Source organism: Lagenorhynchus albirostris, chromosome 5 (assembly GCF_949774975.1).
Source record: "Lagenorhynchus albirostris chromosome 5, mLagAlb1.1, whole genome shotgun sequence".
Lineage (NCBI taxonomy): Eukaryota > Metazoa > Chordata > Mammalia > Artiodactyla > Delphinidae > Lagenorhynchus > Lagenorhynchus albirostris.
This window is the reverse complement of record NC_083099.1, coordinates 58686359-58710521: the sequence shown is the minus strand read 5'-3', so window position 1 is coordinate 58710521 and position 24163 is coordinate 58686359. Positions and strand designations below refer to the sequence as shown.

General features: G+C 39.9%; 2 protein-coding genes across 3 annotated transcripts in view; one reads left to right on the top strand and one right to left on the bottom strand.

Annotated features, from left to right (window-relative positions):
- The window catches only part of PEX5L (peroxisomal biogenesis factor 5 like), a 247278-nt gene extending 234675 nt beyond the window's left edge, over nt 1-12603 (top strand). For both annotated transcript variants that reach the window (XM_060150055.1, XM_060150054.1), the window contains 5 exons: nt 2017-2087; nt 3398-3595; nt 4266-4431; nt 4816-4973; nt 11776-12603. In XM_060150055.1, coding sequence (XP_060006038.1) covers nt 2017-2087; nt 3398-3595; nt 4266-4431; nt 4816-4973; nt 11776-11980 — 798 coding nt within the window. In that variant the 3' untranslated portion in view covers nt 11981-12603. The remainder of the gene's footprint in view (nt 1-2016; nt 2088-3397; nt 3596-4265; nt 4432-4815; nt 4974-11775) is intronic.
- The window catches only part of USP13 (ubiquitin specific peptidase 13), a 136242-nt gene continuing 121881 nt past the window's right edge, over nt 9803-24163 (bottom strand). Inside the window, exon 20 of the mRNA XM_060150053.1 lies at nt 9803-10145. Coding sequence (XP_060006036.1) covers nt 10138-10145 — 8 coding nt within the window. The 3' untranslated portion in view covers nt 9803-10137. The remainder of the gene's footprint in view (nt 10146-24163) is intronic.

Sequence of the window (24163 nt, the reverse complement as noted above, 5' to 3'; positions counted from 1 at the left end):
GAGGAATTTGCAGAAATGTATTATATATGTAGTGCTGAGAAGGCAGTACAGAACAGTGGTTAAGCCTCTGGGCTCTGCTATCCTAACCATGTGGGCTCAAATCCCTGCTCTACCACTTGTTAGCCATGAGCCACGTGATCTGGGACAAGCCATTTAAACCCTCTAAGGTTCAGTTTCCTCACATGTAAAATGGAAATCACAATTATAACTATCTCATTGGGTGTCGTGAGGATAAGTTCATACAAATAAAATGCCCAGTTTAGTGCCTGGCACATCAATGTTTAGCCTTTATCATTATTATTGTTTGTACTTAGTTTGTATAGAAAGAACAAGTAAACTAATTATTGATACTACTTAAAGCACCTAGTATCTTGTTAGTCAAAATGTTGACAGTGAAATGAGATTGAATTGAGAGTTGGAATTCTGAACCAAAATATTGGCATTTTTAAAAGATCTAAGTATCAATGTAGAAGAGAAAGTCATTGCGTTAAGAGGAAACTACAACCCTCCCAACAAAATAGTGTCATCTTACATTTCTAAGTGCTATGTGTTTTCATATATATTATATCATTTGACGTAACAACCCTGGGAAGTTTAATAAAAAGGTATACATTATTATCCCAGGTTCATAACTGAGAAAATGAGGACACTTGGTAACTGATGGATCCTAGACCAGGACCCAGGGCTTCTCAATCGATGGAGAGCCCAACGCTAAGATAATGGACGATCTGTGAATGGTAAAAATGACACCACACCCAAAGGCTAGGAAGATGCCCCCAGAGAAAGACTGTTTCATCAGTCTTTTCTTAAGAAGCATTCTAAGATGTATGAAAGGTGAAATCAAATTAGAAGCTGCTCTGTATATGTTTGAAAGATTTAAAAGAATCACTGATATTCTGGGGGGAGAAATACTTAGTATTTTTTTTATGAGTTTATATGGTATGTGTAATAATAACCCACGAGGGAAAAAGCCGATACAATTTTTACAGGACTTTAAGATGACTCCCTATGTTTTCATAGAGTTCTGTTTTAAAATGTTCATAGCATTGCTTCTCAAAGAAGAGAGTTATGCAAATCTCTTAAAATCCCTAAGACTCTGATACACCGCCAGCAAATCTGAGGACAATGTGTGTAATGAGAGGTTTTGTTGATGCGTATTGCGCTTGTAATGGTGTAAGAAGTACTGTTCTTATAAGTATATAAGTAGAAATTTTTTATATTAAAAATTTTCATTCCAGATGCGGAAAACGTCATCTGTTTGAAGATATTCTTCACATTATTGACCATTGCAAAGGATTAGAAACAACGTAGAGGAACAGGGGAATTGGTTGAGGGAATGATGGGACATCTGTTTAACAAAATTTAAATTAAAAAATATAAGGGAGATTTTATAAAAACATGAGAGTGCTGATAATGTAATATAAAGTGTAAGTGTAGGCTATAAAAGTATATATACATTATATTGCATTTTATATGTGTTTTATGCTTTTTAACAATGATTATATTAAGTGGTGAACACATTGTAGCGGGGTTCGTTTTGTTTCCCCTAGTTCCTAAATTTCCCGTTACCTCTTATAATAACTGCTTGACTTTCATTTATACAAACTAATTCTATTTTGTACATCTTGAGGTTCCTTATTGTAAACTTTAGACTATTTAGCTACATTTCTGAGTTATTTTTCTACCTCTTTTCCTGATAGATGCATCGTTTTATATATTTATCTTTTGATTTTAGGATACCTAATATCATGAAATCTCAGAAACTCAGAGGTTTCCATGAGCCACAGGAGAGAATAAATACTTAGAGTTTGTAAATAATGACGGAGAATCTTGACCCAGATGTCACAAGAGAGTTTGAATGAAGAAATGCATGTGATGTTTTTCCCTTTTACAAGACTCTCACAACCGAGACAGGCTGCTCTGCACAGAGGGATCTGTCACATGTAAACGAACCAACTAAAGCACATGAGTGATTCTGCTTACTCTTGTAATGTTGACATCAGTTGTTTTTTGTAGGCATGGCAGTTCCTCGGGATAACCCAGGCAGAGAATGAAAATGAACAAGCAGCTATTGTCGCCCTCCAGAGGTAGATGAAGCTAAGTGCAAAATCATGGGCCTGGTGGACACCTGTTAATGGACTTCCTGTGGTTTCAGATTTGTCCTTTGACCCTTAAGTACACCATAAAAATGTGACCAGGATAAGTGCCAAGATGCCACATATTACTTCCATTTAGCTCTGGAAAACAATTTATGAAGACATCGTGTTCTTAAATTGCAGTGTTTTACCAACTACAAATTGGCCTTCATTGGCACAAAAGAGTCTATGTCAAAAGCAGTCATAAAGTAGACTCGTTGAATCAATAGTTCTTTTTAGCTTTCTAGCCTTTTGTGGCATCTGAAAGTTTTCTTCAGGAAAAACATACTCAAAATAATCTCAATGTAATTTTAGTTCCATGTGTCTATGGAGAATCTCCTGAGACAGTTTCAGCACCCTGAGCCCCTGACTGAAGTTCTAGACTACTTTGGTGGGCGTAGGATCACATCTTCCTTGGTTAGAGCTCCTATTTAAACCCTGGGAAAATAGCCCCTACCAAATAGACTTTCACTTTCCCTACTCTTTCTTATAAATAAATATATGTATCTTTATTATACATCCATATATATGTAATCTCTTCCTAAAGAACTGATACAGGTTCTGTCTAGGGCTTGCTAAGCAAAGTCTTATCCACAGATCACCAGCATCGTCATCACCTGGGAGCTTGTCGTACCTGCACAACCTCAGGCTGCCCCCACCCCCAGGCCTATTAGATCAGAATCTGCATTTTACCAGATCCCCGGATGATTCTCACGCACATCAAAGTTTGAAAAGCCCTTGCCAGCGGCCAGTGGGGTAGCATGAGGGAGAGCAGCTGTAGCCCGTGCCTCCTAAACCCACATTAGTAGTTGAAACATGGGGAATTTCCCTCTCCTTTATGAAACACTGTACAATCTTTCATTTCTTAACATCCAAATTTAGTTCAAGTCAGTTTGCTTTGTGGACAAGATACATTTAATATGTTGATAGTAGATCGGCATTAAAATAGTGATATTCCCTACTTCTCATTAGATAAACTAATTACTAATAAATTATATGCAGGATTAGCCTTATTTTCTATTGTTTTTAAACCATTTCATTAAAATTACCAAATCTAGCACTAATCAGGCTGAGTTTTAACTTTCTTAAAGATGTGCAGAGGTCTCAATTTTCGTGTAGATAAATACGGTATTTCCAGAGACAACATAAGCTTAGCAATGTTTTTGCATCATTTAATTGAGACCTCAAATTTTCTAAAGAACTGTTCAGACTCTGGCTCCAAAAAAAAATCTGAAATTGGCTTTTATTTTGCCTTCTTTCAGGTGCTTAGAATTGCAGCCCAACAACTTGAAAGCTTTGATGGCTTTGGCTGTGAGTTACACTAACACCGGACATCAGCAGGATGCCTGTGAAGCTTTAAAAAATTGGATTAAGCAAAATCCAAAGTACAAATACCTTGTGAAGAGCAAGAAGGGGTCTCCAGGCCTCACCCGGCGGATGTCAAAGTCTCCCGTTGATAGGTATCCTTCTCATTAAATTACATCCGTGTACACAATCACCTTCAGGGCAACTAATGAACCTCGGTCCCCACCACCACCCATTTCAGGATGGTTTGTAGGACAGCATTCTGCTGGAAGAGCAGCACTGACCACAAAGATTGATGCCGAGACCAGAGCCAAACTTTGGGCAAATGACCTACATTGTGGACACTCCCAGACGTTTATCTGAGTACCGTATTTCAAAGCCAAATGCTCTGGACATATAATTAACCTAAAATAAGTTATAATAAATACCAATGTGCCAAGTTTTGTAAAGCCTGAGAATTAGGTGTGGGGAAAAAGGAAAGTCCTTTCTTCTGGGAATTTTGTTTCTATCAGCAATAAATCATGATGTTAAATTCTCACTCAAGCCTTGGTAAACTTAGCCCTGGGGTTTTCTACATTGTCATCATAGGGTCCATGGAACTCTCCTCATCAAGACCTTACTTAGCACAGTCTTATCTGCGTACAACAACATATTTTGTGAAAATCAGCAGGTATTTTTTAACCTACAATATTAATATTCCTCTCATTAAGCTAAGATATTTTAAGCAAGATTTTTCCAGTCTCGTCCCCTGAAACAGCAAACATACTAGTAAGTCACTTATGTTCAGACTATTTGGATTACAAATCTAACTTGTTTCCCTTGTAGCTCTGTTCTGGAAGGAGTGAAGGAATTATATCTAGAAGCTGCCCACCAAAATGGAGATATGATCGACCCAGACCTACAGACAGGTCTGGGGGTACTGTTCCACCTGAGGGGAGAATTTAATAGAGCAATAGATGCATTTAATGCTGCCTTAACTGTTCGGCCAGAGGTAAGTGCACAGCAAGAAACCGTAAGATTCTCTGTTAAAAATAAGTTTTCACAGGCTACGTTTTGTGCATTTCTGCTGCACTTTATTTCCCTGCATCCAGTGGTTTAAAGTGATCAGTACTGATATGCTACAGTGGCTGTTAATACTTAGATACCTAAAATAGAAACATGATTTGCCTGACAGCATCAAATAGTAGCTGCTCTTTGATGAATGAAAGTCATTTCAGAGGGTTGTCCATAAAGATTTTTGAGTAATTCACCTGTCATGGTCCTTGTCCATGAGCATTGGATACAGTTTTAGCCATCATCTTTCAGCAGGGAACAGGGGAATACTCTGTCATTGTGGCTTCTAGGGGTTGTTAGAGAGCTCTGATATTGTCATCAGGACTATTCATTATGGAACCGCCTCGGGGCGACCTTGGCAAACGGAGACCGCAGCGAGGAAGCCGTGGAGGCCTACACACGAGCGCTGGAGATTCAGCCAGGCTTCATCCGATCCAGATACAACCTGGGGATAAGCTGCATCAACCTGGGCGCCTACAGGTAAAGTACGGCAGCAGGCTAACAACCAAGAGCTACGCTCAGGGCTGAGGTTAAATAATCTGAAAGGTTGTTTCCCAGTAAAAATACCTCCTTTTGTAATCTCCTCTTGTTAAGAGTAAGTTTCAAATCTTCAGATCTATCATTGGGGCATCTTGTGAAATGTACATTCCCAGGCCCCTCTCCCAGAGATTTTGATTGATTGGGGCTTAGGATAAGTCATCTGCGTTTTTAACACCCCCAAGGGCAACTCTGAGAAACATGAGCAGTTCAACTCTTCATTTCCCAGGTAAGGAAGAAAAGAACCATGGCGGGGCGGGAACGAGGGAACCCAGAAGAATGACTCAAGAGGGTCTCAAGGCCAGTTTTTGGCAAAGCACAACCAAGAATTCAGGTTTTCTAAACCAGGGGTCCCCAACCCCCGGGCCGCAGACCAGTATGGGTCCGCAGCCTGTAAGGAACCGGGCCACACAGCAGGAGGTGCGTGGTGGGTGAGCGAGAGCGAAGCTTCATCTGCTGCCCCCATCACCCGCGTCACCGCCCGCGTCACTGCCATCTCCCCACCCCCGGCTGTGGAAAAATTGTCTTCTACGGAGCTGGTCCCTGGTGCCAAAAAGGTGGGGGACTGCTGTTCTAAACCTAATTTACCAGTAAAGTTAGTTATTAAAAGAAAAAGGAACAGATTTTTAAATGGTGGGTTTAGAGTTTGAAATGTCTTTCTCTCCTCTCTTGACCTCCTCATTATCATTCAGGTCTATATCCTCTGTCTGTTCCCCATCAACACGGACCATAAATGACCAAAAGTTTGGGTGATTTTTTTCCTCTTTCTTTTCCTATTTTTTTCTATTTTCTAAACCAGGTATTACTTTCATAATTGGAAAAAAAGAGAAATTAATGTTAGTTTTAAACTCCACAAAAAATGTAAACCCTTTCTCATTCTCAGAAAGAGCCAGGCTCTTAGGATCAGACAGACTTGGGTTCAAATCATAGCTCTGCCATTTACTGGTTTTATAACTCTGGGCATATAACTTTGAGCCTCAATTTCTTCACTTTCATAAAAACAAAGAGGTAATAGTATCTATCTTGCAGGATTATTTATTTATTTTTTTTTAGTAAATTTATTTATTTATTTATTTTTGGCTGCACTGGGTCTTCGTTGCTGTGCATGGGCTTTCTCTAGTTGCCGCGAGCAGGGGCTACTCTTTGTTGCGGTGCACGGGCTTCTCTTGTTGTGGAGCACGGGCTCTAGGCACGTGGGCTTCAATAGCTGTGGCTCGAAGGCTCTAGAGCGCAAGCTCAGTAGTTGTGGCACACAGGCTTAGTTGCTCCGCGGCATGCGGGATCTTCCCGGACCAGGGCTCGAACCCGTGTCCCCTGCATTGGCAGGTGGATTCTTAACCACTGTGCCACCGGGGAATCCCCCTTGCAGGATTATTGTGCAGGTTAAATGTAATTGCCTAGCACAGAGCAGCTGCTCAATACCTAGTAGGCACTATTATTATGAGTGTTACCATTGCCATCATCATCATGATTATTATTATTATTTAGATAAGTCATGAGAGAGCTGCATAACTGGATTGCGGTCTTTTGACATCTGAAGAATTGCTGTCTCTGAACTGCGTTAGAGCATTGTGCCACTGGCAAATATTGAAGCTTTAGAAACTAGTTGCTGCATTTATACTCAAAGGATCTTAGAGAGAACATTAGTCACTGGATTACACTCTGTCTTCTATGAGGATCTTAGGTCAAAACCAAGAATAGCTGAGTGATTCCTGAGCAGCAGGTTTGTTTTATTTTGTGGATGTTGTGAAATGTGCCACTGCAGAGGCCCTCTTTACCGCAGCTCCACAAAGGGCCGGAGTCAAATCTGTGCTGTCCGTTCCATATACTAGCTTCATTCCTGGCTCTGTCTGATTTCCCTAACCTGATTTTATCTTTACTACCTTTATTCACTGACTAGGTTGGTTCTTATGTACTTTATGACACCTTAGGCCCTTCTTTTGGAGCAAGGAGAGATGTAAATAAATACATATGTACACATAGACATACTGAGTTCACTAAAGGAGGCCTTTTTAAAACAAAATCGAAGTATAGTTGATTTACAATGTTGTGTTAGTTTCTAGTGTACAGCAAAGTAATTCAGATATATATTTTTTCAGATTCTTTTCCATTATAGTTTATTACAAGATATTGAATATAGTTCCCTGTGCTGTACAGTAAATCCTTGTTGTTTATCTATCTTATATATAGAGTGTGTATCTATTAATCCCAAACTCCTAATTTATCTCTCCCCCACGTTTCCCCTTTGGTAGCCATAAGTTTGTTTTCTGTGTCTTGTGAGTCAGTTTCTGTTTGGTAAGTAAGTTCATTTGTATCATTTTTTTAGATTCCATAAAAAAGTGATATCATATATTTGTCTTTCTCTGACTGACTTACTTTACTTAGTATGATAATCTCTAGGTCCATCCATGTTGCTGCAAATGGCACTATTTCGTTCTTTTTTATTTTTTTATGGCTGAGTAATATTCCATTGTGTGTGTGCATGTGTGTGTGCGTGTGTGTGTGTGTATACCACACCACATCTTCTTTATCCATTCGTCTGTCAATGGACATTTAGGTTGTTTCCATGTCTTGGCTATTGTAAATAGTGCTGCTATGAACAATGGGATGCATGTATCTTTTCAAATTAGAGTTTTCATCTTTTCCAGATATATGCCCAGGAGTGGGATTGCTGGATCATACAGTAGCTCTATTTTTAGTTTTTTAAGGAAACTCCATACTGTTTTCCATAGTGGCTGCACCAGTTTACATTCCCACCAACAGTGTAGAAGGACTCGCTTTTCTCCACACCCTCTCCAGCATTTGTATTTGTAGACTTTTTCTTTTAATAAATTTATTTATTTATTTTTGGCTGTGTTGGGTCATTGGGTCTTCGTTGCTGCACGTGGGCTTTCTCTAGTTGCAGTGAGTGGGGGCTACTTCGTTGTGGTGCGCGGGCTTCTCATTGTGGTGGCTTCTCCTGTTGAGAAGCATGGGCTCTAGGCACATGGGCTTCAGTAGTTGTGGCACGTGGGCTCAGTAGTTGTGGCTCACAGGCTCTAGAGCACAGGCTCAGTAGTTGTGGTGCAGGGGCTTAGTTGCTCGGCTGCATGTGGGATCTTCCCAGACCAGGGCTCGAACCCATGTCCCCTGCACTGGCAGGCAGATTCTTAACCACTGTGCCACCAGAGAAGTCCCTATTATTTGTAGACTTTTTGATGATGGCCATTCTGACCGGTGTGATTATAGTTTTGATTTGCATTTCTCTGATAATTAGCGATGTTGAGCATCTTTTCATGTGCCTGTTGGCCATCTGTATGTCGTCTTTGGAGAAATGTCTGTTTAGGTTTTCTGCCCATTTTTTGATTAGGTTGTATGGTTTTTTGCTATTGAGCTGTATGAGCTGTTTGTATATTTTGAAGATTAATCCCTTGTCGGTTGCATCATTTGCAAACATTTCCTCCCGTTCTGTAGGTTGTCTTTTCATTTTGTTTATGGTTCCTTTGCTGTACAAAAGCTTATAAGTTTGATTAGGCCCCATTTGTTTATTTTTGCTTTTATTTCTTTTGCCTTGGGAGACTGACCTAAGAAAACATTGGTACAATTTATGTCAGAGAATGTTTTGCCTATGTTCTCTTGTAGGAGTTTTATGGTGTCATATCTTATATTTAAGTCCTTAAGCCATTTTGAGTTTTTTATTTTTGTGTATGGTATGAGGGAGTGAGTGTTCTAATTTCATTGGTTTACACATTAAGCTTTAGAAAGGCCTCCTTTAGCATGTAAATTTTCTAAAGCTTTAGGATGAGTTTTAATTGTAACTCCTTAGTGTAGAAAAAAATACTTGAGGGGCCAATAAAGTATTTTCTTGACATTCACAGATGTAAGACTCAGTAGGGCAACTATTTGCAGGAGGCCATGAAAATCCGTAATAGGTAGAAATGGACAAACTTTGTTGAGGTGTGAATTTTTTATCTCAAGCAGAAAGTCTCCTGTATAAGAGCAAGTCAATTTTAGGGTTGCCAGATAAAATGCAGAATGCCCAGCTAAATTTGAATTTCAGATAAATACCAAATGTTTTTAAGATAAGTATTTCCCAAATATTGCATGGGATGTACTTATACTGAAAATTATTCATTGTTTATCTGAAATTCAAATTTAACTGTGCATCCTGTATTCTTGTTTGCTAAGTCTGTCCACTTGAATCAAATAGATACTTTGGAAGAGCAAAGTGTTTTGGCTAAAATGTGTGGGTCTTTTATTGTCAAGTAGAATATGGGAAATTTTGTGAATAAACATCTTGCATTTTTTCCTGAGAAAAAAGGCCATCAAGAGAGACATAAGCCTTAAATGCATTCTGAAAATAAGTTTCACTTGCGGTATAAGTGGGTGCTTAGGAAATAACAACCCTCAATAGAGATGTGGCCCAGAAGAAAGCCAGGAGTTGGTATCCACCAGTCTTGGGGCTTCTCCCTCAAGAACCGCAGGTGTCTGTGTATGTAGCTATAACATGCGCTATTTGTCATCTCACACGTTCTGTACAGAGTCAAAGGTGAGCCCTCTCCTCCTACTGTATACAATTGAAATAAGGAGAGGAAATTGGCGTGAAACCTGGGTGGAGCTTAAAATGCTACCCTTTTGTCAGTAGGAACTTCAAAGTAGAACTTAGACAAAAAAATCTTAACCTTTTCAAAAGTGAGGACCCCTTTTTAATTAAAAACAGAAATCTCATCCCATTTGATATGTGATGTTTTTGGTATTAGTATAATGAGGGAGAGCTCCTATAAAATGAAGAATACTTTTAAATGAATGTGCTTTTTATTAATCGTGACATAACATTTAAAACAATTTAAACTTATTCATACACATATGTGTGTAACATTTGAAAACTATTCCCACTTGTACACGTAGCCTTCTGAGTCCCCTCAAAGGCCTCTTGAGTTCTCAAGCTGGGGAAAAGGTTTAGACTATCTTCGTGAGAAAACCTGGAGTTGCTTGACGAGGCTAACAGGTTCGACTATTCTGTTACTCTCCACGGCCCTCGGAGACCAGTGCCACACATCGGGGCAGGAGCAGCCTGTGCGGGAGGGCATGCAGGAGGGCCTTCCAGCATCTTCCTTCCCCAGAGTTCTTACAGGCCTAGGATGATGAGAGGAATTGGAGTCACTGTCATTCGAGCTGCCTTCCCGTGCCGAGGAAGCCAGAAAGGGCCTCCAAAGTAAACTCTCCGTGTGCATCTGCTATCAATCCTCTTCTCTTCCTTGATTACAAGAAACCCAGAAGAGGGCTGATGAGAACACTCCCTTCCATTACCCAGGTTGCTACCTACAGCGCAACCATTCCCCAACTGCCCTTTACTTCTGGGCAGATCTAACAATATAGATGAGCAAATGCCTGGATCGTGTGCATTGCAATCAGAAATCCAGCCTCGCTTTCTTTATGGTTTCTTACCAGATGCTAAACAGTGACTACCTCGTAGAATTAAATGAGATCAAGTATGTGAAAAGCTTTTAAGAAGAGTACAGAAGATACAAGTGAAAGAGGCGTCATTCTTAGCAAAGACAAGTTTGTCAGATACATATTACACGTTCCTAGGTGACAGGAAAGCTGAAGGGGGCAGTCCCGGCCAGTACACCGGGCACACAAGCAACAGAGCACGGTAATGGACCACGAGAGCTAGGCCTCTGGACAGCATCTGACTCAGTGGGTCACAAACTTTGTATTCTTGGGACCCCTTTCCACTTTTAACAATTATTGAGAACCTCGAGGGGCTTTTGTTTATGTGGGTTACACCTATCAATATTTACCATATTAGAAACAGAGAAAAGTTTGAGATTCATTTAAAAATAAACTAATTACATGTTAACATGAATTATATATTTTATTTAAAAAATTATTCTCCAAAACAGTTTAGTGAAGAGTGACACTCTTTTATCATTTTTACAAATTTCTTTAATATCTTGCTTATAGAAGACACATTCTCACCTCTGCTTATGCATTCAGTCTATTGGGATATCACACATCATATAGTCACTGGAAAATTCCATTGTATATTCATGAGAAAATGAGAGTGAAATGGTAAAATGACATCTCAGTATTATTATAAAAATAATTTTGACCTCACTGATCCCCAGACCACATGAAGAACTACTGACCTAACTTAATGATAGGAGCTTTCACATAAATGATTCAGCTGCACCTCACAGCAAGGCTTTAAAATGACTTTTATTCTCCCTGTAATACAGCTGGGGCAACTGAGGCTTGGAGAAGAAATATGCCTAAGGCTAAACAACTGGGATCCAAGTCCAGCTGCTTTGATAAAAAACTCAACTCAGCCCGGCTGCCTCCTACTTTGAGAAAACTTAAACTAATGAGAAAAGTTAAGCTACTTCGTTTCTGAGTAAGGCCAGATGCCTCCTCTGGTTATATAAATCACATCTGCAGATGTATTGAGTCTTCAAATCATTCCTGGAGTAGGGGAAAATCAAATGCATTAATGAGTTAGCAATGGTTTTGCTATTATTCTTCCTGTCCCACATGACATACCTAAAATAAAGTTTGCTCTCCTTTTTTCTGACTTCACTATATTTAACAATGACTTTTCACAGAGGAATAATGAGAGAATCAGAAAGTTGTTCACCTGATGATCCAAAACACCAGAGAGGTGATTTAGGATTTTTAGACTAGGGTAACTTAATTCATTTATTTCTAAGTTTGCTAACTCTGAAATCTGTTGCATTTTTAAATGCCTGTTTTTCTACCCTCTTAGAGAAGCGGTCAGCAATTTTCTCACTGCCCTCAGTTTGCAAAGAAAGAGCAGGAATCAACAGCAAGTTCCTCATCCTGCAATCTCTGGGAATATCTGGGCTGCCCTCAGAATTGCCCTTTCTCTGATGGACCAACCGGAACTCTTCCAGGCAGCTAATCTCGGTGACCTGGATGTCCTCCTGAGAGCTTTCAACTTGGATCCTTGATGGAAAAGAAAAAAATAAAAAGAATCCCTGATCTGTGTAATTGTACTGAGAAACGCAAAACTATTTCATTATGAATTCCAAAAAGGATAAAATGGATGTTCAAAAGGCTATGGTGATATAACCCAAGGGAATTCCTACAGACAATGCCCAGTCTCTGTTCAGATCCAAAAGCACAAAACATTATATAGTCAAGGTCGGGCTCAGAAGAAGAATTGATAGACACAAACCAAGATTAAGTAACCGTGTGAATACTCTTCAGAAGCTGCAAGCATATTGCAAGTTCTTTGGGGTTTTGTCCCCACTTGCAGCTGATGACACATCTAAGGAACTTGCTCATGGGACACCTGGAGAAAGCACTGCCTTGGATCAGGGAATTGTGTTTCTGAACTGTCCCCTGAAATTCCCCCTTTTACCAGATTGAACATAGTTTGGGCCAAGGTGCATGCACATATATTAACTCTTGACTAAAGAGAGGCATTGCTTAAACCTGTTCCAATTTTAACTTTTATTGTTGCCCTTTGATTCCAGAGAGCGAGCTTTGCTGGCAAAAGCAGTTTTTGCACTAGAAATTTTTGCTCTTCCCAATCAAAACTTTTCTGGGATTGTATATATGCACTTTAATATTTTTGCCTTGCTGGAGTTTTGTTTTGTTGCTCCAATTTTTAACCTGGAGGTAAAAGATTAGAGAACTCAGCCTTGTTTGATCAACGGACCAAATAACAATTCCTGAAAATAGTTTTTCATAGCGTAGGGTTTTGAAGGAACGTTTTTCTTAAAGCAGATATGACATGGGGTGTAGTATGTCAAACACAGATCTTATTCACATGCTTTTCTGGGACTGTATGAACTGAAGCAAGAGATAAAGTAGTACCTCTTCACAAATTCTGTGCAGGAAGGAAGTTTGATGATATTGTGATTTCTACTGAGTTAACATTAACTTGCTTAAATGTCGTATTTTCCTTGCTTTCTAACTGCTCTGCACATTTAATATTCCTTTTAAATTGTTAACATTTTAAATAGTATTTAAAAGTGATAAATACATCTTTTCCTTAAAATTATGTGTTTTCTTAGTTCCATAATAATCTGCACTGCTCACCCTTTTGCATTCTAAGTGATAGAAGATCAATATTTTCTAGCTGAACCTCACTGAATGTCAGTGGTTTAATATGCAAGATGCATGCCTGGCGTTCACTTTGAACATTTGTCAAGCATCAGGAATTTTCTGCTGGTGGTGATGTTTAATTGGTTATATTCCACTCAGTTCTTCAGAGCGTTTTGTGCCTGTTGGGAGTTTGGTGATTAGTTGAAAAGACACCATTTTTTAAAGAATTAGAAAAATTGTTTGCAAAATGGTAACCAAAATATAATTTCACTGATGGTCCAATTCTAGTAATTTATCCTGGGAAGTTGTCCCATTCTTCTTTATTGTGTCTCCTTCCTTCTTCCAGAATCTTCCCCAAAGCAATCTGATCCCAACTTTTTCTTCATATTCTTTGGTTAGTAACAGCTGGTTACATTCGTGATTATAGTTACCCTGCAAAACAGCATTTGGGTCAAGAGTATAATTGACTGGGGAATTAGCTTCTACTGGGAGAGGGGAGAGGAAATGTATATACATGCTGAGACATCGAACTCCAGGTACAGGCAGAAATCCTCTCTTCCGTTATGTTGGAAGTCTCGGTGGGTAGGAAGGGATCCCAGGGACACATGAAACCACTTGAGGCTTCCATACATCATAACCTATTCTAGTTCATAAAGACAAAGAGTTGAGGGCACTATGGTGGTGCCAGGCATTTATCTTCATGTCAAAGCCCACCTGGGCTAGGTGATGCCTCCAGCTGGCCAGCAGGAGGCAGGGCATTAAGGCATTCACTGCTGGGCAGGAGTCACAACCCAGGCTTGGCCTCCTTCACTGAAGTCTGAGAAGCAAGAGAAAACTCAACAATATTTTCTAAAGAATAAATGGTATCCTTTAGAATTTTAGCATCTTAGAAACTCAGTCTGGGGAAGGACTCTTGGGGCCCAGTCTCCAACCCATGACAGCTGCCTGCTTGAATATCCCCGATAGAATAGCATCCATTCTGTGCATGTTCTTCCTCCCAATCCCTGTGCATTCACTGGCTGGCCAGCTGACGTGCATCCATCATAGTCCATTAGGAGCAAACTTCACACGTGTTCTATTTATGGTGTCATTGTATACTTTCAGCAGTCACTGAATTTTGCAATAATGATAGGCTGTTTTCTTAGCCTTGCTGGCACTACCTACATGAGATCAGTAACAATTTAAAGACTGACAGTAGGGTAAATGTGGGATGTTTTGATTTGATTGTTGCTAAGTGGTGGCAAATTTTGCTGCCCAAGTTTTATTTTGCTTTTGGAATACAGAGTAACTTCGAGCTCCAAAGAGTTGCGTTAGAGGAGACAACCTTCCATTCCCGTCATAATTGGATCATGTGCAGAGCATTCAGTAAGATTTTCTGCAAGACACCTGTGTAAGTCAGAACCAAGATTTTCATAGGCTGTTAACCTGTCAAGAAGCGCAGAATTGTTGCCCAAGGAGTTTTTCAATACTTTTTTTTTTTAATTGACGTATAGGGTTTACAATCTGTTAGTTTCTCCTGTACAGCAAAGTGATTGTTATACATATGTATACATTCTTTATATCCTTTGCCATTATCGTTTATCACAGGGTATTGAATATAGTTCCCTGTGTTATACAGTAGGACCTTGTTGTTTATCCATTCTACATATAATAGTTTGCATCTGCTAACCCCAAACTCCTAATTCATCCCTCTCCCACCACCTTGCTTTGCAACCACAAGTCTGATCTCTGAGTCTGTTTCTCTTTTGATTTGTATCTTTTTTCCCGTTTTTTTTTACTTTCTATTTTATATTGGAGTATAGTTGATTAACAATATTGTGATAGTTTCAGTGTACAGCAAGTGATTCAGTTATACAAGCACATGTATCTCTTTTTATTCAAATTCTTTTCCCATTTAGGTTGTTACATAATATTGAACAGAGTTCCCTGTGCTATACAGTAAGCCCTTGCTGGTTATCCATTTTAAATACAGCAGTGTGTACATGTCAATCCCAAACTCCCTAACTATCCCTTCCTTCTCTTGTGTCATATTTTAAATTCCACATATAACTGATATCATGTGGTATTTGTCTTTCTCTGATTTACTTCACTTTGTATGATAATCTCTATGTCCATCCATGTTGCTGCAAATGGCATTATTTCTTTCTTTTTTATGGCTGAGTAGTATTCCACTGTATACATGTAACACATCTTCTTTATATGGACATTTAGGTTGTTTCCATGTCTTGGCTATTGTGAATAGTGCTATGAACATTGCATGTATCTTTTTGGATTATAGTCTTCTCTGGGTATATGCCCAGGAGTGGGATTGCTGGATCATATGGTAACTCTGTTTTTAGTTTTTTGAGGAACCTCCATACTGTTCTCCATAGTGGCTGCACCAACTTACATTCCCACCAGCAGTGCAAGAGGGTTCCCTTTTCTCCACACCCTCTCCAGCATTTGTTATTTGTAGGTTTTTCAGTGATGGCCATTCTGACCAGTGTGAAGTGGTACCTCATTATAGTTTTGATTTGCATTTCTCTAATAATTATTGATGTTGAGCATCTTTTCATGTGCCTGTTGGTCATCTGGATGTCTTCTTTGGAGAAATGTCTATTTAGGTCTTCTGCCCATTGTTGGATTGGGATGTTTCTTTTGTTGTTGAGTTGTATGATCTGTTTGTACATTTTGGAAATTAAGACCTTGTTGGTCACATCACTTGCAAATATTTTCTCCTAGTGTGTAGGTTGTCTTTTTGCTTTGCTTATGATTTCCTTTGCTGTGCAACAACTTATAAGTTTGATTAGGTCCTGTTTATTTTATTTCTATTGCTTTGGGAGACGGACCTAAGAAAACATTGGTACGATTTATGTTAGAGAATGTATTGCCTATGTTCTCTTCTAGGAGTTTTATGGTGTCACACCTTATATTTTGTCTACAAGCCATTTTGAGTTTATTTTTGTGCATGGTGAGAAGGTGTGTTCTAACTTCATTTATTTACATGTGGCTGTCCAACTTTCCCAGCACCACTGGTTGAAGAGACTGTCTTTTTTCCATTTTATATTCTTGCCTCCTTTGTCAAAGATTAATTGACCGTAAGTGTGTGGGTTTATTTCTGGGCTCTCTATTCTGTTCCATTGATCCCTATGTCTGTTTTTGTGCCAATACCATGATGTTTTGATTACTGTAGCTTTGTAATATTGTCTGAAGTGTGGGAGGGTTATGCCTCCTGCTTTGTTCTTTTTCCTCAGTATTGCTTTGGCAACTCTGGGTCTTTTACAGATCCATATACATTTTAGGATTATTTGTTCTAGTTCTGTGAAAAATATCATGGGTAATTACATAGGGATCACATTAAATTTGTAGATTGCTTTGGGTAATATGGCAATTTTAACAATATTAATTCTTCTAATCCAAGAGCATGGGATACATTTCCTTCAATAATACTTTTTTGATTTTTATTTTGTTAATTTTATTGGAGTATAGTTGATTTACAATGTTGTGTTAGTTTCAGGTGTACAGCATAGTGATTCAGTTATACATATATTCTTTCTTTTTCAGATTCTTTTCTCGTATAGCTTATTACAGAACATTGAGTAGAGCTCCCTGTGCTATACAGTAGGTCCTTGTTGGGTATCTATTTTATGTATAGTAGTGTGTGTATTTTAATCCCAAGCTCCTAATTTATCCCTCCTGCCATGTTTCCCTGTTGGTAACCCTAAGTTCTCAAAATCTGGGTCTGTTTCTGTTTTGTAAATAAATTCATTTATACAGTGAGACTTTTAAACAAAATTTAATAAAAACAGTTACTAGAAAGCACATGAAAGTTTATAGAAATCAGGGCACCACCAAAAATGAAGTAGCAAGATTTTAGAACAGTCTTTATTGTATACATTTTTTTTAACTGTGACACATTTTTTAAGGCAGCACTGCTTTCTGGCATCTTATCTCCATGGTGTGAAATTGTCATTTAAATTACTCTTTCCATTTGAAAGGGTAGGTAGGGTGTTTTGGGTTACCTTCTGGGGCATTCTGGGAAGGCACTGAGTATCTTTTGTGTTACTGAGTAATAAATAGCCTAAGATCTCTTAGAGGATGGTAATACTTTACTAGAATGACCACTCAATTTCATAAACGTGACTTTTGAGGACCAATTTCACTAGTCAATGGGATGAAAATGCAGAGAAGGCCAGTGATCATTGCTGAATTTCAAAATATAACTGTGTCTAGTGAGCTATTCTATGTGCTCCTGTACCTTCACAGTGAGGTGGAGGAGGGTTAGGGAAAAGGAGAAATAAGGCATCCACTTACTGGGCCAATCATATTAAGTCATCATTCCCTTTGCTTTCTCCCAAGCTCACTCCTGATGACTCCTTGAAAGAAAGGCAGATCTTATCCACCAGGAAACGTTAGTAGAAAACTATGAGCTGTGCTTTCTCAGTTCATCTGTATTTCAACTAGAATGGCAAATTTGTGATACTTAACTGGGTTGGAGTGTCCAGTACCCACTCACTTTCAGAGGTTTCTGCCACTTGCCTCATTCTTTTCTTTGAAGGAACTATTATGTTAAATCTTAGCACCATGTCTAGACATTAATATCATGTAAATCTTTCTAGTGTATTTGTGCTATACAAGCAAGACTTGAATACAACTGTAGCTAGTCCTACTTATAACAGGAGCTCCCAAACTCTGTACCATAAACATTGTTTGTCTGTGAGCTCCTTGGGAATAGAGAGAAAAAGCAAGATGGTTGTTTTGTGTCCCTTCCTCATTTGTCCCTGAATCGATTGGACTGTAATAAGTTAGTTGTTGTGGTGGTGGTTGTTTTATTTCTTGAAATGCTTCTAGAAGCATTCTAGTAACAGGGTATTCTGAAGGCTTAATTTGTGTGCCATCTTTCTGAGGCCTTCTGTTTTAGAAATTATTACACATGCAATGCATGATTTCAACTTTGTAAAATAATTTCAAATGTATTCCCTCACCAGATTTTACTGCACCATTTCCTTATCATTTCAGTATTTATAGAACTGGTTGAAATTAAACTGTTTTGAACTAAGAAGTAGACAGATCTATATATTTTTTAAGAGGGTTTGTAGATGAACTCTGGCATAAGGTTTGTAAAAAGGCAGTTTTTAAAAAATGAAACATATAACCTCACGTACCAAAATAAAGCATGCATTAGCACTTGCAAATCTGCCTACTCAGATATTAACCAAAGCATGCAAAATAACTTTACTGAATGTAAATTTACCCAGTGCATGATTAAGTCAGTCTCATAGGTTAGCTTATATTTCCTTGCTTCTGAACAAGGAACTTGTTCATGAACTTTGTGTTCTAGCTTTTCTACTTGCTTTTAAATATCCTGTCCTTGAGAGTCACATGGCTGGTTTATGCAGTGTTGCAGCCAGTGCCAAACTAATCCTGCGAGGAGTCCAGGTCTTTAGACATCCAAACGATTTTTAAAAACCGGCTGAGGCACAACAGGTGCAAAATAGAAACAAACTCCACCTGTCTGAATGCTACTGAACAAAACCATGTTGATTGCCTCAGCACAGTTTTGGGTTCTAAATTCTGAATAGTGCATTTCGAGCTTTTCTAATTTAGAAATGCTGACATTCTAAATAAGGTGGGGAGGTTAAGGTAATGTCAGGTACATAAAAACCATCATAAGGCAAAGTGGACATGGGGCCTTAATTTCCACAAATGTCACATAGTGTGTGGGGTGTCTGTCACACCACTGTCCTCAACACGGCCCTATCTGTATGGTAAGTGAGCTACTTGGGCCACATCCCTTGAGAAACTGGACTTGGTCAATCCGTCTAAAAACACTGAAATTCAGGGTTGATGAGGTGATTTCACGGTCACTCAGAAACAACTCTAAAGTCCTCCCACTGACCTTTTCTGTGGCCCTGGCTTCCGGAAAAAATAAGGACAAGGAAACCAGAAATGGAGGGAACAAAGCTCAGTAAGACAATGGGGGTGTCTTTTAGTTAGCAACAGCTTTGTCACCACTTCGTACCCTACACCCCAACACACATGCAGATGAGCTCCAAGACAGAATCCCCCAAGCACCCAGCCAAGACCATTGTGTGGAGGCATTAAACAGCTAAGAGGAGAAAAAAAGTGTGAGATTTCACGTAACTCTCCATTTTGCCTTGAATAGTTTCCGCTATCGGTACCCTCTGCAGACATACCCAAATAACATTCTGGAAACAAGTGCCCCAATCCTCAATCTCAGAACTGTTTTCTTAGGACTGCTCTCCAAGAGAGAACTCTTGTAGCACTGTAGAATGTCACAGCAAAACCCTGACAGGCTCATTGGGACACTTGCACTCAAGGTTCTCAAGGTTGAGAAACCTGCACTCAAAATAATATTAAGATGAAAAAAAGAATGAGGCAGTTCTTTGCTCACCAATAAAATGTGTGTGTGTCTTGTCTTTGAATTTCTTGGAGAGGGAAATGGTATGACACAAAAAGAACTAAAGAATATACACACTCAGTATTTCACTGAGATATATAAAAATACCACAAAAGAATTGTGCCACGTGAGAAATATGTTCATGATTGAATGTGTTAGCAGCAAAGGAAATATAGCAAACCTAAATTTTACTAATTATTTTCAATTCCCCATCCCCATATCATCTAATCATCTAACCCAAACCCTCTTCTATTTTCATTGCCCAAATTTGTTTACATTTGTTGAAAATCTGATTAATTTAGTAAACTTTTTACAAACTATAAAAGCATTTATTAACTATTTAGAAAAGATATTTCTATATATTTTGTATATCTATGAATATTGCATATCTAAGCTAAAATACTGTTAGAGACAAATTCTTCTATGATGCTTCCGTATGCTCAATAATGTTTAAAATCTTGGGATTTTTCATTTTTAATCTGAAGTAGATAACAAAAAAATTTAACCTTAAATGTTTACATTGAGTTTTTAAATTAAAACCAATCCAAATTAAGTGACCTACAGTAAATTAATGGCAGTGGAAGCGGGAGCATAAGTTATTGGCATACTACATGATAACATACCTGTGTATTTAGTGAAATATTATATATCATAGCACAACTCTGTTGGGTATTAAGATTTCATCTTAGTATTCCCCTGTGTTGCTCTCTGAAATAAAATTACTACCATAAAAATCTCTTATCATATTGATGTGTTTAATTTACTCCATTGGCTTATAATTTGCAAAGTACCAAGATTAAGGTAGTATTTTTGTACTACTATTGGAAGCATGCCCTTCCTTTTTCACATTATTAAATTGTATATTTGTGCAATTTTAAACTATGTTTTCAATAAACTTTGTGGCTTCAAGGTCTTTTCAGAAATCTTTCAAAATAGGATATGGGGATCAGAATTGCTTCAAGTCAAATGGAATCCAATTTGTACTACTGGTTAAAAGGTCCTTTTATCGAATATCACTACCTATGATTTTGCATAAGTTATCTGGAAATAGGAATGCACTTTTAGATACAAAACAAAGATCTTCCTCCTTTGTTAATTTTTAAAGACTAAAATATTATTTAACCTGCAACTGGATTTTGTGATTTTTTTTTTTAGAATAAAAGTATTAAAATATATTTGTTTTAGGGTCTTTTTATTTTTGTCAGTCAAATATTTGAGCACCTACTAAGTACAGGTACTGTTCTAGTGCAGGACAGTGGAAATTAAATCAAATCAAGCCCTTGAAGAGCTTAGATTTCTGTGAGAGCTCAACAAATACTTTAACAAATAAGAATGCCACGTGCTGCAATGCAAAGCGCTAGAAGAACAAGGCAAGTAACGTATGAGAGTGACTGGGGCTCCTTCATCTACAGGTGGTCAGGAAAGGTTTCTCTTACCTGACATTTGGGCTGAGATTTGAACAAGAAGCCAGCCAAGTGGAGTTGGGGACAAGCTCTCCCTCTTCACTGCCCTCTCTTTCCACCTGAGGCAGCACTTAACCTTGGTGGGATTCTCTTTTCTCTGTGAAATCAAGCTGTACCTCTTTCTTTCCTGTTTCACTGTTACTCTATAAGCAGTAAAGTTCCGTCTACCTAGTGGTGAACTGCGGCTCCTCCTCCCACCTCTCGCATAACTCAAACCATTTTTATGTCCCCTATGCCCTCGCCACTTTTTTTTTTTTTTTGCGGTACGCGGGCCTCACTGTGGTGGTCTCTCCCGTTGCGGAGCACAGGCTCCGGACGGGCAGGCTCAGCGGCCATGGCTCACGGGCCCAGCCGCTCCGCGGCATGTGGGATCCTCCCGGACCGGGGCACGAACCTGTGTCCCCTGCGTCAGCAGGAGTACTCTCAACCACTGCACCACCAGGGAAGCCCGCCCCCGCCACTTTTTAAACATGAATATTAATCTCCTCAAATAGCTGCTTCACTCCGTGTGTGTATTCAAAAGCAGACCAAGGTCTGAATAGTTCTTTTTACATTTCCTTACAGGGCACCTTCAGGTAATACCTCATCTAGCCAGCACTTTAGGGCTCACAAAGGACTGACGTATTTTTCCTTTACTTACACCACATAACCAATAATGCCGCCTGGTAATCATCTTAAGGAATCAGAACTTTAGGCACCGATGGTTAATTTTAGTATTTTGCCCTGTGGAACTAAACTACTGATTCTCAGTAGGCGCCCTGCTTGAGTTTGCCCACCGAGTTTAGAAAAGTGGAATTCCAGGCAGTACAGCCTTCCCAGGCCCAGTTCTCTGAAAGGGAAACAGAAAGGAAGCGAACATTTACTGAAACCTACCATGTGCTGGATTCCTTGGCCGGGTGTTTCTATTTTGCCGTTTTAACTTCAGTGGGCACCCAGGTCCTAAGCCTTTGCTCTACTGATAATTGTATCCAGTCCATAATTAATATTTCTGCAAATAATTAACATAATCTCAAAAACTGTGCCAGGTGAAAAAAAGGTCTTAGAGATTAACAACAGACTAAAGAGTATATTTAATACTAAAAGAACAGCAAAAACTGACCTGGGAAACAGTAGGCTTGAGAGAAATTTCCAAGACAATGGCTAACACTGCTCATAGTAAAATTTGCTATCGGTTAAAAATTGATAAAGAACAACAAAATCGTCTTGACAAAATTTAGATTTGCAAAATTTGACCTGGTAGAGCTGGATCCAGTGGAAATAATGGCTGCAAAGGGGAATTTGCAATAGCAAAATTTATAATAGAGAAAAATTGATGAGGACTGAAAAACTGATGACAGACTGTCCTTATAAAATTTACAGAATTGTTAACAAAGTAAGTTCATTAAAATAGAAAGGAAAATGTCAAAGTTTGGGAAGAGTTCAACTGGGTGACTCTTCTTACCTTCTCCTCTCTCCTCAAATCCCATCTCCCACACACTCCCTCTTACGCTGGGCATCTTGCTTCCTACTTTCCTAGAAAACGATGGCAGGAAAGAACTCCCAGACTCATGGCAGTCTCCTAGTCTCCTCACCGTGGCATCTGCACTTGGGTCTCTGCCTCCCTCCCATCCCCACACAGGTCTTCCAGGCCCTGCCTAAAGTTAGCTCTGACTTTGGCACCAGATTCCATCACGTCTTGCCTGTTCAAGAACAGCGAATCAGCACTTCTCCCCTCGCCCTCCTACATCCTCCACACTGTACTTTCTGTTTGACCATCTTATTTCTCATATTTAAAAGGAAGAACTTCTCTCAGCCCCACCCACTTCCCCTATCAGTCACCACCCCACTTTCTTTGCTTTCCTCTGTAGCAAAACTCCCCAAAGAGTTGTCTGCATTCATTTTCTGCAATGCCTCTCCTCCCAAACTGTTCCCATGGAGACCACACATGACTCCAAGTGGATCAATCTCACAGTGAACTCATCTTACTTAGCCTATCACATTTATTTGGTCACTCTCACCTCCTCAAGATGCTTTCTTCACTTGGTTTCCACTTCCAGGCACCATTCTCTTGGTTTCTGTGCACAGTGGTGGTCACTCGTCCCAAGTCTCCTTTGCTGGCTCATCTTCTCCCTGACTTACGTTGAAGGGCTCAGTCCCTGGACCTCTTCTATTTCCTGTCTCCCTCCACTGATGATCCCACCCACGCCCATGGCTTTAAATACCACTTAGAGGGCTTCCCCGGTGGCGCAGTGGTTGAGAGTCCGCCTGCCGATGCAGGGGACACGGGTTCGTGCCCCGGTCCGGGAGGATCCCACATGCCGCGGAGCGGCTGCACCCGTGAGCCATGGCCGCTGAGCCTGCGCGTCCGGAGCTCCGCAACGGGAGAGGCCACAGCAGTGAGAGGCCCGCGTACCGCAAAAAACAAAACAAAAAACAACCACTTAGATACCAACCACTCCCAATTTGATATCTACAGTCCAGACTTCTCAAAGTCCAGAGTTGGACATGTCCCACTTCCTACTCAACATCAGCCACGGAGGTCTAATAGGAATTTCAAACTCAGCTTGCCCCAAACCGGACTCCTGACCATCCTTCCCCACCACCACTTGTAACCTCACCACATCCTCCTACCTTAGTTGATTGCAACTACATTCTTCAATTGCTCAGAACAAAAACTTCAAGGGCAGCTTAGCTACTCTCATTTCCTCATACCCCACATCCTATCCATCAGGAGATTCTATTGGCCTTACGTTCAAATGTACCCAGAATCTGCCCGTCCGCACTACCCCCACTGCTACCCTCCATCCTTCTGAGCATCATCCTCTCCCCTTGCCTACCACAGTAGCCCCTACTTCTGTCCTTGCCCTCCTGTCATCTAAGCTAAACAAAGAACAATCTCCCTGAAACTTTGGTCAGAGCAGGTCATTGCTCTGCTCAAAACCCTGTAATGGCTCTCCATTCCACCCTAGTGTCAAGCCCTCCCAATGCCTCCCGGGCTCAGACGATCTGGCCCCCTCTCTCCTCCTCTCCCACCAGTCTCCCCCACTCCTCCCTCCCTCCCAACCACAGGGGTCCCCTTGCTGCTTCTCTGACATACCAGATACTTTCCCACTCCAGAGCTAGTGCTCCAGCTTGTCCCTCTGCCGAGCATATCCTTCCCTTAAACATGTTTGGATGACGCCTTCACCTCCTTCAAGTCTTCTTTCAAATCTCACCTCCCCATGATGCCTTCCCTGATC